General features: G+C 41.1%; 1 protein-coding gene across 2 annotated transcripts in view; it reads right to left on the minus strand.

The window, feature by feature from the left end:
- LOC129821059 (zinc finger protein 385B-like) overlaps positions 1–5,520 on the minus strand; it is a 230,930-nt gene extending 225,410 nt beyond the window's left edge. Inside the window, exon 1 of one of the 2 annotated variants that reach the window (XM_055878304.1) lies at positions 5,302–5,520. In XM_055878304.1, the coding sequence (XP_055734279.1) occupies positions 5,302–5,350 (49 nt within the window). In that variant the 5' untranslated portion in view covers positions 5,351–5,520. The remainder of the gene's footprint in view (positions 1–5,301) is intronic. The other variant, XM_055878307.1, reaches the window with a different exon arrangement.
- Between the last annotated feature and the right edge of the window lie 7,584 nt (positions 5,521–13,104).

Genomic DNA, 13,104 nt, shown 5'->3' on the forward strand with positions numbered 1-13,104 from the left:
AGATTTTTTTCTAGCCCTAACTGTTCAAAAGTTATGACCCATATTACCGGCGCTAAGTATTTTTAAAATTATTATTATTTATTAATTTTAAAAATTGGCTTATGGACTCGTGACTTGACTCGTGACTCGACCATTGGTGACCTGGACTTGGACTCGAGCACTGGGGACTTGGGACTCAACTTGGACTAAAGGTTTAGCGACTCGTATATATCACTGGGAAGAAGTAACTAAGACAAACACACAAGAAGGTGGCAGGAAGCCTTGTGGTTAGAGCGTTGGACTAGTAATCGGAAGGTTGCATTATCGAATCCCCGAGCTGACAAGGTAAAAATCTGTCGTTCTGCTCCTGAACAAACCACTGTTCTCAGGCCGTCATTGAAAATAAGAATTTGTTCTTAACTGACTTGCCTAGTTTAATAAAGGCAACAAAAAAAGAATGAATAGTCATGTGTGGTTCAGCTAATAATAGCATAGTCCTAGCAACACCAGAGTTGTGGGTTCAATTCCAGCTTGTGTCACATACAGTATATATAAGAATATATGCACTCACGGAACTATAAGTTGCAAGTCAGCTAAATGGTATAAAAAAGTTTGCAGCATGGATTTTGCACATAAAATCTCTATTGGTTGTTCTCTGACAGACAGTGTTCTCTTTCTCTTTCTTCTTCTCCTGATATATAACCTAACGTCCTAGTCCTGTCAGGAACAACACAATATGATTCATTACCCCTTTAGAAAGAAATCAGAGTCTTCCTCCCCTTCCTCTCCGCTACCTTCCATCCTGCTAATTACTGAAACTAGCTGACCTTCCCTCCATCTCTTCATCCCCCTACCATAGGCTGCATCCCAAACGGCACCATATTCATTATATAGGGATATATTAGGAAGGGAATAGGTGGCTATTTGGGACACAGTCCCAGTCTCCTGGGCACGGTGCGGTCAGTTATCATTTGCGCTGTAGAGATGTGGAGGCAATGTATTACTTTCTGCCCCATTCCTGCCCACTTTAGGAGAGGCAGCCCCTGGGCTCAGTTCCACCAAAAGTAGAAATAGGCCTACATGTGGAATGTGAATATATTTGCTGCATTCACAGAAAGAAAGAGAGAGAGATAGAGACATGGAGAGAAAGAGAGAGAGGTGTGTATTGGCATATTTCATATATATAACAATTAATTAATTCAGCTAATTCTACTTTGTAAACAGTTTATATAATTATGTAACCTTTGACCAGAAAACATCTTGCAGTTAGTTAATGCAAGTAATGTACTGTTTATAATATGCCAAATGCATTGACTGATATAATCCATAAATGCCAAAGAAGTTGGTTACAGTCAGCATCACTTATTCATATCATAGCTAGATAGTGTCAGTGATATCAGGTTCTCCCTCTGGGTGTGAAACAGTAGTGTTGTGCTGCTAGACAAGGCTCATCATATCACTGTCAACAGTGTCAATGTCATTGTTTCCCCATCACATGGGAGACAATTATCTTCCAATAAACTGAGAATGATTAGAACCATAGCTACAGGACAGGACAGGTGGAGGGCTGAGGAGGAGATACAGTGACTGTGTCCCAAATGGCACCCTACTCCATATAGTGCCCTGGTCAAAAATGAGTGCACTATAAAGGGAATAGGGTGACATTTGGGACAAACACAGTGCTTAAGCATCCCATAGATCACCTTCACACTGAGATGGAGGCTCTATAAATCATACCAGACAGAATGGGAGTAATTACATTCTGCACCCCAAATGGCACCCTATTCCCTATATAATTCACTTAAAGCAAATGCTAAAACGTATTTTAAACATTTCAAATATATTTTTTACCCAGGTCTGCCAGTCACCTAAAAAGCTATCTCATCTCACTACACAATAGCAGTCACAGGGACAGGGACCATATAGGCCTATCCTAAGTGTTTGCACAAGAGCAAAGTTTGCAGTGATAATAGCTTATTACTTTATAGTAGATGGCGATTAATCAACCCTGAGTTAATTTCAGCCTAACAACAACCCCGCACCACTTGATTTGGAATTGAGGATTGGGGCTGGGGATCATACGTAGCGTTATAGATACAATGGGTGTCAGTCCATGAGATTGGCATGATAATTTGTGACTGAATAAAGCAAGTCCATTTCTTTACAATCAAAATAGCTTATTATTAAATCAACTATACACAGTGGGGAACCGTGAGGGCCTCCTGCGCCTTCAGAGAAGCCCTAAGGATTTATAAAATAATTGTTGTAGTTTTAAATATAAAATGTTGTTTGAATTTCTATTTAATCTTTTCAAGAATATTTCAATGGTATTGTAATTATATTAATATTTTCAATTATATTCTGATTCAATCTTGTGTTGGAAAGGAAAGGGTTAACGGTGAAGAGAAAAAAGATCCAATCAGGATTTTTCTTTGGTAGTCACTGGGTAGATAAACCTAGCTAGCTAAGTCAGCCATTGGCTAAGCCCTCAGAAGCTAGATAGAAGGCATCTGCCATTGAGGGAGTTCTATTAACCTGAAAAATGGTGCATTGGTCTATGGACCATGACGTGAACAGGAAAAAGAGGTAAGGGAGGAGCACCATTCTCAAATCGAACCGTAATCTGCGCCACTCAGTCAAACTAGTTTTCATTGGGAAGCAGATAAATCGTCTTTATCAAAAGCAATCACTTTTGCATGTGAAAACACAGAATCCTACTCATTACTCTACATGCTTAATCTAGCCTAGGCTACGTCACTTTTGTTTTGTGCCAACTTCGCTGTGGACTTTGAACCTGGCTCACGCCCAGAGACAGACCTGTTCCAAAACTTATTCCAAAACTAATTCCAATCACTTTTCACCCGGTGCAAGATAATCGAATCACCTCACTCAACTGTATTAGTGCAGAATTTTGGAGCGACAGTTGTCTCAACCAATCACACTTTGACTTGTAAAAAGAAATTATGGAAAGGCAGACAGGTCACTGCAATAGTGAACAGTAGGTTTCCCAAGGTCTAGCTAGTAGCTAGCTAGCTTTTGTTGTAGGCTAGTTAAAAGTGTGCAGCGTCTGCAACAAGTGTTATCGAAGAGGATGTTGATGCTAATTTGTTGGCTTTGCCCTTTTCAAGATAAACTAAAGATGGATTAATTGGTGCCTCTAGGGCAATTTATGTGAATGTTAATGTGTATATTGATATGTATAGTGTACACTAAGTGTACAAAACTTTAAGAATACCTGCTCTTTCCACGACAGACTGACCAGGGGAATCCAGGTGAAAACTACAGTATGATCCCTTATTGATGTCACTTGTTAAATCCCCTTCAATCAGTGTAGATGATGGGGAGGAGACATGTTAAAGAAGGATTTGTAAGCCTTGAGACAATTGAAACATGGATTGTGTATGTGTGCCATTTAGAGTGAATTGGCACGACAAAAGATTGAAGTGCCTCTGAACGGGGTATGGTAGGTGCCAGGCGCACCGGTTTGTGTCAAGGTTCTTAATGTTTTGTACACTCAGTGGAAATTGATGTGTATTGATGTGTGTTGATGTGTATACAGTGCTCATCTGTGAAAGAGACCTTGGTCTCAGCATGAGTCCCTGTACATTCCTGGATCGCTCGTCTTTTCAGTTCGCTGCAGCTAGCGACTGGAACGAGCTGCAACAAACACTCAAACTGGACAGTTTTATCTCAATCTCTTCATTCAAAGACTCAGTCATGGACACTCCTACTGACAGTTGTGGTTGCTTTGCGTGATGTATTGTTGTCTCTACCTTCTTGCCATTTGTGCTGTTGTCTGTGGCCAATGATGTTATTACCCTGTTTTGTGCTGCTACCATGTTGTGCTGCTGCCATGTTGTGTTGCTACTATACTGTGTTGTCATGTGTTGCTGCCATGCTATGTTGTTGTCTCTCTTTATGTAGTATTGTGTTGTCTCTCTTGTCGTGATGTGTGTTTTGTCCTATATTTTTATTTAATTGATTTTGATTTTGAATCCCAGCCCCGTCCTCGCAGGAGGCCTTTTGTCTTTTGGTAGGCCATCATTGTAAGTAAGAATGTGTTCGTAACTGACTTGGCTAGTTAAATAAAATAAAAAATAAAATAATAATAATAAATAAAGGCTAAATATGCAAATACAGTAAGCACATCTAAATAGAAGACATTATTGTGATACTTCATAAAACTTTTGTCATTAAAGATAAATATTCTGCTTTAAGAGCTGTATAGTCTACTAATAGACAGAAACATGCGAAAAAATGGTTGTCACTTAACTCTGCCCTGCAGTAAAATGTGTATAAAAAAGAATCTGTCAATGTCAGACAAGATCCAAAAAGTGGATAAATATAGTCATTGGGGTGACTGGTGTTGGGCCAGTAACAAGGTAGCCTAGCGTCGGACCAGTAACCGAAAAGTTGCTGGATCGAATCCCCGAGCTGACCGGGTAAAAAGCTGTTGTTCTGTCGCTGAAAAAGACACTTAACCCACTGTATGCCGTCATTGTAAATAATAATTTGTTCTTAACTGACTTATCATCCACTTATTCTAAAATTATCAAGCAGCATTCTGGGCACTGTAGGCAGATCAGCTCTTCGTTTTAAACAAAACACATATACCTAACAGACAACAAAAGACAAGACTTTACGTCGGAATAATGGATTTGTAAAGGATTATCTCATGACAACAAAGCGTGTAGCCCATTGACAGCATTATCACTAGGCTGCACAAAGCGAAACCGTTAGCCCACTATCAGTCTTTTCCCCTGGATTTATTTATTAATTTCTTCAATCTTACTCATTGCCTACAATCAAGGTGGACTGACCAGCCTAAAAACGATCACTGAATCGGACTCAGAAATCGAACTTAAAACCTAATAATTATATGAAGAGATTTCTTTTCTTTCTTTCTTTTTTGGATTGAATGCATGCCCTGTTTAGCCACCATGGAAATTATATGACATTACTTGACACGAAGCTATGTATTTATTTCCTAACAGGTGGCATGTGTGCAAGAGCCAAGACAAATTAATAACACGTGCATTACTGGTCCGCAAAATAGGAGAACAAACTACGCACGACGATGCTCAGTTGACATAACATTCTCGCATCACAGCGCAGTCAAGCTCGCTTTCAAATTCTGAAGACACAGAATAACACTTTCATTGCAATTCAACTTTCAAATAACTTTCAACTAAGAAAATTGCTTGCAAAAACAGACTAAACTTCGCGTAAAATGAAAGAATAATGCCACATGAATAATATTTCAGTGAAAAAATGTAAATAGTTCGTTAAAGTGGGAACGTCCAGTTGACTCCATCTATTTACCTTGCAAATGGTTCGGTGTGAAATGATGAGGAAATCCGCTCAAATCCATTTGATAATAACTCACGTCTTGCAGTGTATTGCATTACCTGTAGACACCCTTGGATGTCAGGAAAGTAAAACCGTCTCCGTTTTGTTCTTGCCGGTAGTTCCAAACGCCTTCTCCACTGACTCGAGCTCAGAATGTTTGACTGCGATGAGCTGCATGCGCTTGCTCTGCTTTGACCAAAAAACCTTCACGCATGCTCATCCCGGGGCCGAGGCAGCAGTAGCAGAACTACCTGAGCCCGCGCAGTAGACTATGGCCTACATTAGGCTACCAGTACTCTGTCTTCCTTGAGTCTTCCTGCTCTGAAAAAAAGTGTTTTATCTATCTCAGCTTTATTTCAAAAATAAAAATAGTTTGACATTACTATAATAAACATGCGTGAATGCACCCAGTTGTAAACTATATTTAAGTATTCAAAATAATAAAATCAACATTAACAATCTATTGGGAGATGAGACTTAATTGTATGCTATAGTGTTGGTCATCATGTAAACCTACTACTTTAGAAGTTAAATGCAGGGTTCAGTACACAACCACTCCTCTCATAAACTTCCTGTGGTCGAGTTAGTTAGGTGGTTCGACACCCTCTCCTTCTCTGGATTAAAATGTATTCATGAGTAAAGCCACTTGAAAATGCACACACTTAGTAATAGTTCTAGTAAAATAGTTAGAATACATACAGTACCAGTCAAAAGTTTGGACACACCAGGATTTGTCTCTATTTTTACAATTTTCTACATAGTAGAATAATAGTTAAGACATCAAAACTATGAAATAACACATAATGGAATCATGTACTAACCAAGAAAGTGTTAAACAAATCTAAATATATTCTACATTTGAGATTCTTCAAGGTAGCCACCCTTTGCCTTGATGAAAGCTCTACACACTCTTGGCATTCTCTCAACCAGCTTAATGAGGAAGTCACCTGGAATGCATTTCAATTAACAGGTGTGCCTTGTTAAAAGTTTATTTTTGGAATTTCTTTCCAAGTCCATATTATGGCAAAAACAGCTCAAATAAGCAAAGAGAAACGACAGTCCATCATTACTTTAAGACATGAAGGTCAGTTAATGGGGAAAATTTCAAGAACTTTGAAAGTTTCTTTAGGTGCAGTCACAAAAACCGTCAAGTGATATGATTAACTGGCTCTCATGAGGACCGCCACAGGAAAGGAAGTCCCAGAGTTACCTCTGCTGCACAGGATAAGTTCATTAGAGTTACCAGCCTCAGAAATTGCAGCCCAAATAAATGCTTCACAGAGTTCAAGTAACAGACACATTTCAACATTAACTGTTCAGAGGAGACTGGTTACTCTGTCAGTGATGTATTTAGAGTTCAAAGCACACTTAACCAGCATGGCTACCACAGCATTCCGCAGCGACACGCAATCCCACCTGGTTTGCACTTAGTGGGACTATCAATTGTTTTTCAACAGGACAATGACCCAAAACACACCTCCAGGCTGTGTTAGGGCTATTTGACCAAGGATAGTGATTGAGTGCTTCATCAGATGACCTGGCCTCCACAATCACTCAACCTCAACCCAATTGAGATAGTTTGGGATGAGTTGTACCGCAGAGTGAAGGAAAAGCAGCCAACAATTGCTCAGCATATGTGGGAACTCCTTCAAGACAGTTAGAAAAGCATTCCTCGTGAAGCTGGTTGAGAGAATGCCAAGAGTGTGCAAAGCTGTCATCAAGACAAAGGGTGGCTACTTTGAAGAATCTCAAACTTAAAATATATTTTCATTTGTTTAACACTTTTTTGGTTACTACATGATTCCATATGTGTTGTTGCATAGTTTTGATGTCTTCACTATTATTCTATAATGTAGAAAATAGTAAAAATAAAGAAAAACACTTGAATGAGTAGGTGTGTCCAAACTTTTGACTGGTACTGTACATCCACAAATGCATCTCTAGTAGTAGGCTATCTATAATATAACATTTAAATTCTTTAATAGAACACCACCTATTCAGCATATTTTGGTAAAAAAAAAAAATCCTAATCTAGAATAAAACTTGCACACTTAGTAATTGTTCCGGACCGGTACTATAGTTACATGCATCCATCCTTCAAATGCATCCCTTCCCTACCTACGGTACAGAGAGGAACATTCTTCAGTGGGACACCAGTAAATGTACATGAAATTGCACACTGCTCCAGTAAAATAGTCAATTAGGCTACATCCATCCACACATCCCTAGTTGTACCTAGCCTACTGTAGAGGCATTCTTCAGTGAGACACTTCTTCAGCATAGTAGAGGCAGGGAATGTACTGTAAACTCATCCTGTGTATGGCCCAGGGGAAATCATCACACTGATGGCGTGCTTGAGTATCAGTATTAGAGTATAGGCTACCTGGCAGCCTTCTACCTGGCTAGCTACTACCTTGCTGCCTAGTTCTGGCTGTAGTGGAAGGGTGGCCTGTGGAGCTCCATAGAGAAGGGAACAGTCCCACGAGTCAAGGGATGTGTCCCAAATGGCACAGTATTTCCTATGTAGTGCACTACTTTTGAGCAGAGCCCTATGGGCCATATATAGGGAATAAGATGCCATTTGGACACAACAAAGGGGGTATGAGGGACTGAAATTCTTTGGAAGTAGCACTATTTACACTATATACACTGCTCAAAAAAATAAAGGGAACACTTAAACAACACAATGTAACTCCAAGTCAATCACACTTCTGTGAAATCAAACTGTCCACTTAGGAAGCAACACTGATTGACAATCAATTTCACATGCTGTTGTGCAAATGGAATAGACAAAAGGTGGAAATTATAGGCAATTAGCAAGACACCCCCCAAAACAGGAGTGATTCTGCAGGTGGTGACCACAGACCACTTCTCAGTTCCTATGCTTCCTGGCTGATGTTTTGGTCACTTTTGAATGCTGGCGGTGCTCTCACTCTAGTGGTAGCATGAGACGGAGTCTACAACCCACACAAGTGGCTCAGGTAGTGCAGTTCATCCAGGATGGCACATCAATGCGAACTGTGGCAAAAAGGTTTGCTGTGTCTGTCAGCGTAGTGTCCAGAGCATGCAGGCGCTACCAGGAGACAGGCCAGTACATCAGGAGACGTGGAGGAGGCCGTAGGAGGGCAACAACCCAGCAGCAGGACCGGTACCTCCGCCTTAGTGCAAGGAGGTGCACTGCCAGCGCACTGCAAAATGACCTCCAGCAGGCCACAAATGTGCATGTGTCAGCATATGGTCTCACAAGGGGTCTGAGGATCTCATCTCGGTACCTAATGGCAGTCAGGCTACCTCTGGCGAGCACATGGAGGGCTGTGCGGCCCCACAAAGAAATGCCACCCCACACCATGACTGACCCATCGCCAAACCGGTCATGCTGGAGGATGTTGCAGGCAGCAGAACGTTCTCCACGGCGTCTCCAGACTCTGTCACGTCTGTCACATGTGCTCATGTGCTCAGTGTGAACCTGCTTTCATCTGTGAAGAGCACAGGGCGCCAGTGGCGAATTTGTCAATCTTGGTGTTCTCTGGCAAATGCTAAACGTCCTGCAAGCACAACCCCCACCTGTGGACGTCGGGCCCTCATACCACCCTCATGGAGTCTGTTTCTGACCGTTTGAGCAGACACATGCACATTTGTGGCCTGCTGGAGGTCATTTTGCAGGGCTCTGGCAGTGCACCTCCTTGCACTAAGGCGGAGGTACCGGTCCTGCTGCTGGGTTGTTGCCCTCCTACGGCCTCCTCCACGTCTCCTGATGTACTGGCCTGTCTCCTGGTAGCGCCTGCATGCTCTGGACACTACGCTGACAGACACAGCAAACCTTTTTGCCACAGTTCGCATTGATGTACCATCCTGGATGAACTGCACTACCTGAGCCACTTGTGTGGGTTGTAGACTCCGTCTCATGCTACCACTAGAGTGAGAGCACCGCCAGCATACAAAAGTGGCCAAAACATCAGCCAGGAAGCATAGGAACTGAGAAGTGGTCTGTGGTCACCACCTGCAGAATCACTCCTGTTTTGGGGGGTGTCTTGCTAATTGCCTATAATTTCCACCTTTTGTCTATTCCATTTGCACAACAGCATGTGAAATTTATTGTCAATCGGTGTTGCTTCCTAAGTGGACAGTTTGATTTCACAGAAGTGTGATTGACTTGGAGTTACATTGTGTTGTTTAAGTGTTCCCTTTATTTTTTTGAGCAGTGTATATAAATGTATGTGGACACCTTTTAAATTATTGGATTCGGCTTTTTCAGCCACACCCGTTGCTGACAGGTGTATAAAATCGAGCACACAGCAATCTCCATATATAAACACTGGCAGCAGAATGGCCGTACTCAATAGCTCAGTGACTTTCAACGTGGCACCGTCATAAATGCGAATCCAACCATCACCCCTGGTGAGACAAAACCGCAACTCGTCTGTGAAGAGCACTTTTTGCCAGTCCTGTCTGGTCCAGCGATGGTGGGTTTGTTGCTGGTGATGTCTGGTGAGGGCCTGCCTTACAACAGGCCTACAAGCCCTCAGTCCAGCCTCTCTCAGCCTATTGCGGACAGTCTGAGCACTGATGAAGGGATTGTGCATTCCTAGTGTAACTCGGGCAGTTGTTGTTGCCATCCTGTACCTGTCCCGCAGGTGTGAAGTTCGTATGTACCGATCCTGTGCAGGTGTTGTTACAAGTGGTCTGCCACTGCGAGGATGATTAGCTGTCCGTCCTGTCTCCCTGTAGCGTGGTCTTAGTCGTCTCACAGTACAGACATTGCAATGTATTGCCCTGGCCACATCTGCAGTCCTCATGCCTTCTTGCAGCATGCCTATGTCACATTCACGCAGATGAGCAGAGAGCCTGGGCATCTTTCTTTTGGTGTTTTTCAGTCAGTAGAAAGGCCTCTTTAGTGTACTAAGTTTTCATAACTGTGACCTGAATTGCCTATCGTCTGTAAACTGTTAGTGTCTTAACGACCGTTCCACAGGTGCATGTTCATTAATTGTTTATGGTTCATTGAACAAGCATGGGAAACAGTGTTTAAACCCTTTACAATGAAGATCTGTGAAGTTGTTTGAATTTTTACGAATTATCTTTGAAAGACAGAGTCCTGAAAAAGGGGCGTTTCTTTTTTTTACTGAGTTTACATTCATATTTGTCTCCTTTTCAGCACCAATTGGTAGATTCAAAAATATTCTGATCTTATATATTATTTAGGGTTAGGAAAGTATTTATGAATAATAAAAAAACAGGTTTGGATAGGCTTTACCCCAAAAATATATCGGTCAATCAGAAATAAATTGGTTTGATTCATCCTGAAACTTGCCATATTCAATTGCTCAATCCATTAAATATTGGAATGTGAGAAAGTGTTCAATAGTGGTTAACAGCAGTCCTATACATTTAACCTAATAAACCTCACTAATCACAGAACTGTGATGACAATGGTCCAGTCATTGATAACTGTGTGCCAGGCTCCAGATTTAAACTGCTACCTATGGTCTGCATTACATAATGATTCAAATGTCCCAAATTATTTCTCAACTTGTAATTCTCGTAATATGATCCACTATTGCTAGCAATCCTCAGGAACAATCACACGAACGTGAGAGAGAAAAACAAGGTAAACTAACAATGTCATGGAATGATGTAAAATGTAAGGAAACTAACACTAAAGTGACAGTTACAAATGTATGTGGGTTTAATTGACGGTGGTTACCGATAGTACTAATATTTAACACTATACAAATTGTGAAGAACACAGTGAGAAGTCTAGGCATATTATTAAAACATTGTAGAAATCATAAATCAACTCGGTAGGTTTGGCACTCAACTGTCATTTGCACATGGCTACAGAAGCCTATAGCTTGGGTCTCCAAATTTCATCCCTGCAGGTTATAAGGCCAGCATTTCATAAACGTGATATGTTGATATGCTTTAGTTTGCTGCCATATTACTGGTTTCACATTTGTCACTAGCGATCATAACGTAAAATAGATCTTAAACAATTGTAATTTATATTTACAATCCCTTATTAATAGTTCAGCCTCTTATCAACTAGTAAATGAGAGTGCATGGAGAATAGTGATATTTCTATCAAGGGATGGAACCGTTTCAGGGAACAGAAGAGAAAACCAGAAAACAACTAAATTATTTGAGGAAAAGAATCCGAACCAGAAATGAAAGTGATCTATACTGTTCTGGAACATTCCAAGCATTTTATTTCCACTCCCACAAAAATTGCCTATGCAAAGCCCTCACTCTGTCACTCAGAAACTTACTGCAGAGTCTGCCTGCCAGCTGGAAATCTTTTACAGTGGGTGTGGGTGTGTATAGTAGGGTTGAATGGCAGGAACCCGGTTACCGAGATTTACAGAGATTTACCGACCAAAACCACTCCCTTTTCCCAGGATAAACAACTGTGAGAAACTGGTAAATTATAACAAATTATTTATATCAAAGCAAATTTTATTTATCACATCCGCCGAATACAACAGGTGTAGATCTTACCGTGAAATGCTTACTTACAAGCCCTTAACCAACAATGCAGTTCAAGAAATAGAGTTAAGAAAAGTTAAACTAAAGTAAAAAAATCAAATCAATCAAAAAGTAACACAATACATTTACATAACACTAACTATATACAGGGGGTACCGGTACCGAGTCAATGTGTGGGGGTACAGGTTAGTAGAGGTAATTTGTAAAGTGACTATGCATAGATAATAAACAGCGAGCAGCAGCAGTGTAAATAGTCTGGGTGGCCATTTGATTAGTTGTTCAGCAGTCTTATGCACATCATTTTCCTGCCTCACGATCCCATCTATTTTGTGACGTGCACCAGTCCCTTCTGCAACAAAGCACCCCCACAACATGATGCTGCCACCCCCGTGCTTAACGGTTGGGATGGTGTTCTTCGGGCTAGCAAGCCTCCCCCTATTTCCTCCAAACATAACGATGGTCATTATGGCCAAACAGTTCTATTTTTGTTTCATTAGACCAGAGGACATTTTTCCAAAAAGTACGATCTTTGTCCCCATGTGCATTTGCAAACCGTTGTCTGGCTTTTTATGGCGGTTTAATAGCAGTGGCTTCTTCCTTGCTGAGCGGCATTTCAGGTTATGTCGATATTGGACTTGTTTTACTGTGGATATAGATACTTTTGTACTTGTTTCCTCCAGCATCTTCACAAGGTCCTTTGCTGTTGTTCTGGGATTGATTTGCACTTTTCACACCAAAGTACGTTCCTCTCTAGGAGACAGAACGCGTCTCCTTCCTGAGCGGTATGACGGCTGCGTGGTCCCATGCTGTTTATACATGCGTACTATTGTTTGTACAGATGCACAGGCATCTGGAAATTGCTCCCAAGGATGAACCAGACTTGTGGAGGTCTACAATTTGTTTTCTGAGGTCTTGGCTGATTTCTTTTGATTTTCCCATGATGTCAAGCAAGAGGCATTGAGTTTGAAGGTAGGCCTTGAAATACATCCACAGGTACACCTCCAATTGACTCAAATGATGTCAATTAGCCTATCAGAAGCTTCTAAAGCCATGACATAATTTTCTGGAATTTTCCAAACTGTTTAAAGGCACAGTCAAATTAGTGTATGTAAACTTCTGACCCACTGGAATTGTGATCCAGTGAATTATAAGTGAAATAATCTGTCTGTAAACAATTGTTGGAAAAATTACTTGTGTCATGCACAAAGTAGATGTCCTAACCGACTTGCCAAACATTTCTTAAAACCTTTTTTTGCTTTGTTATTATGGGGTATTGTGTGTAATTTGACGAGG

This window comes from Salvelinus fontinalis, chromosome 23 (assembly GCF_029448725.1).
Source record: "Salvelinus fontinalis isolate EN_2023a chromosome 23, ASM2944872v1, whole genome shotgun sequence".
Lineage (NCBI taxonomy): Eukaryota > Metazoa > Chordata > Actinopteri > Salmoniformes > Salmonidae > Salvelinus > Salvelinus fontinalis.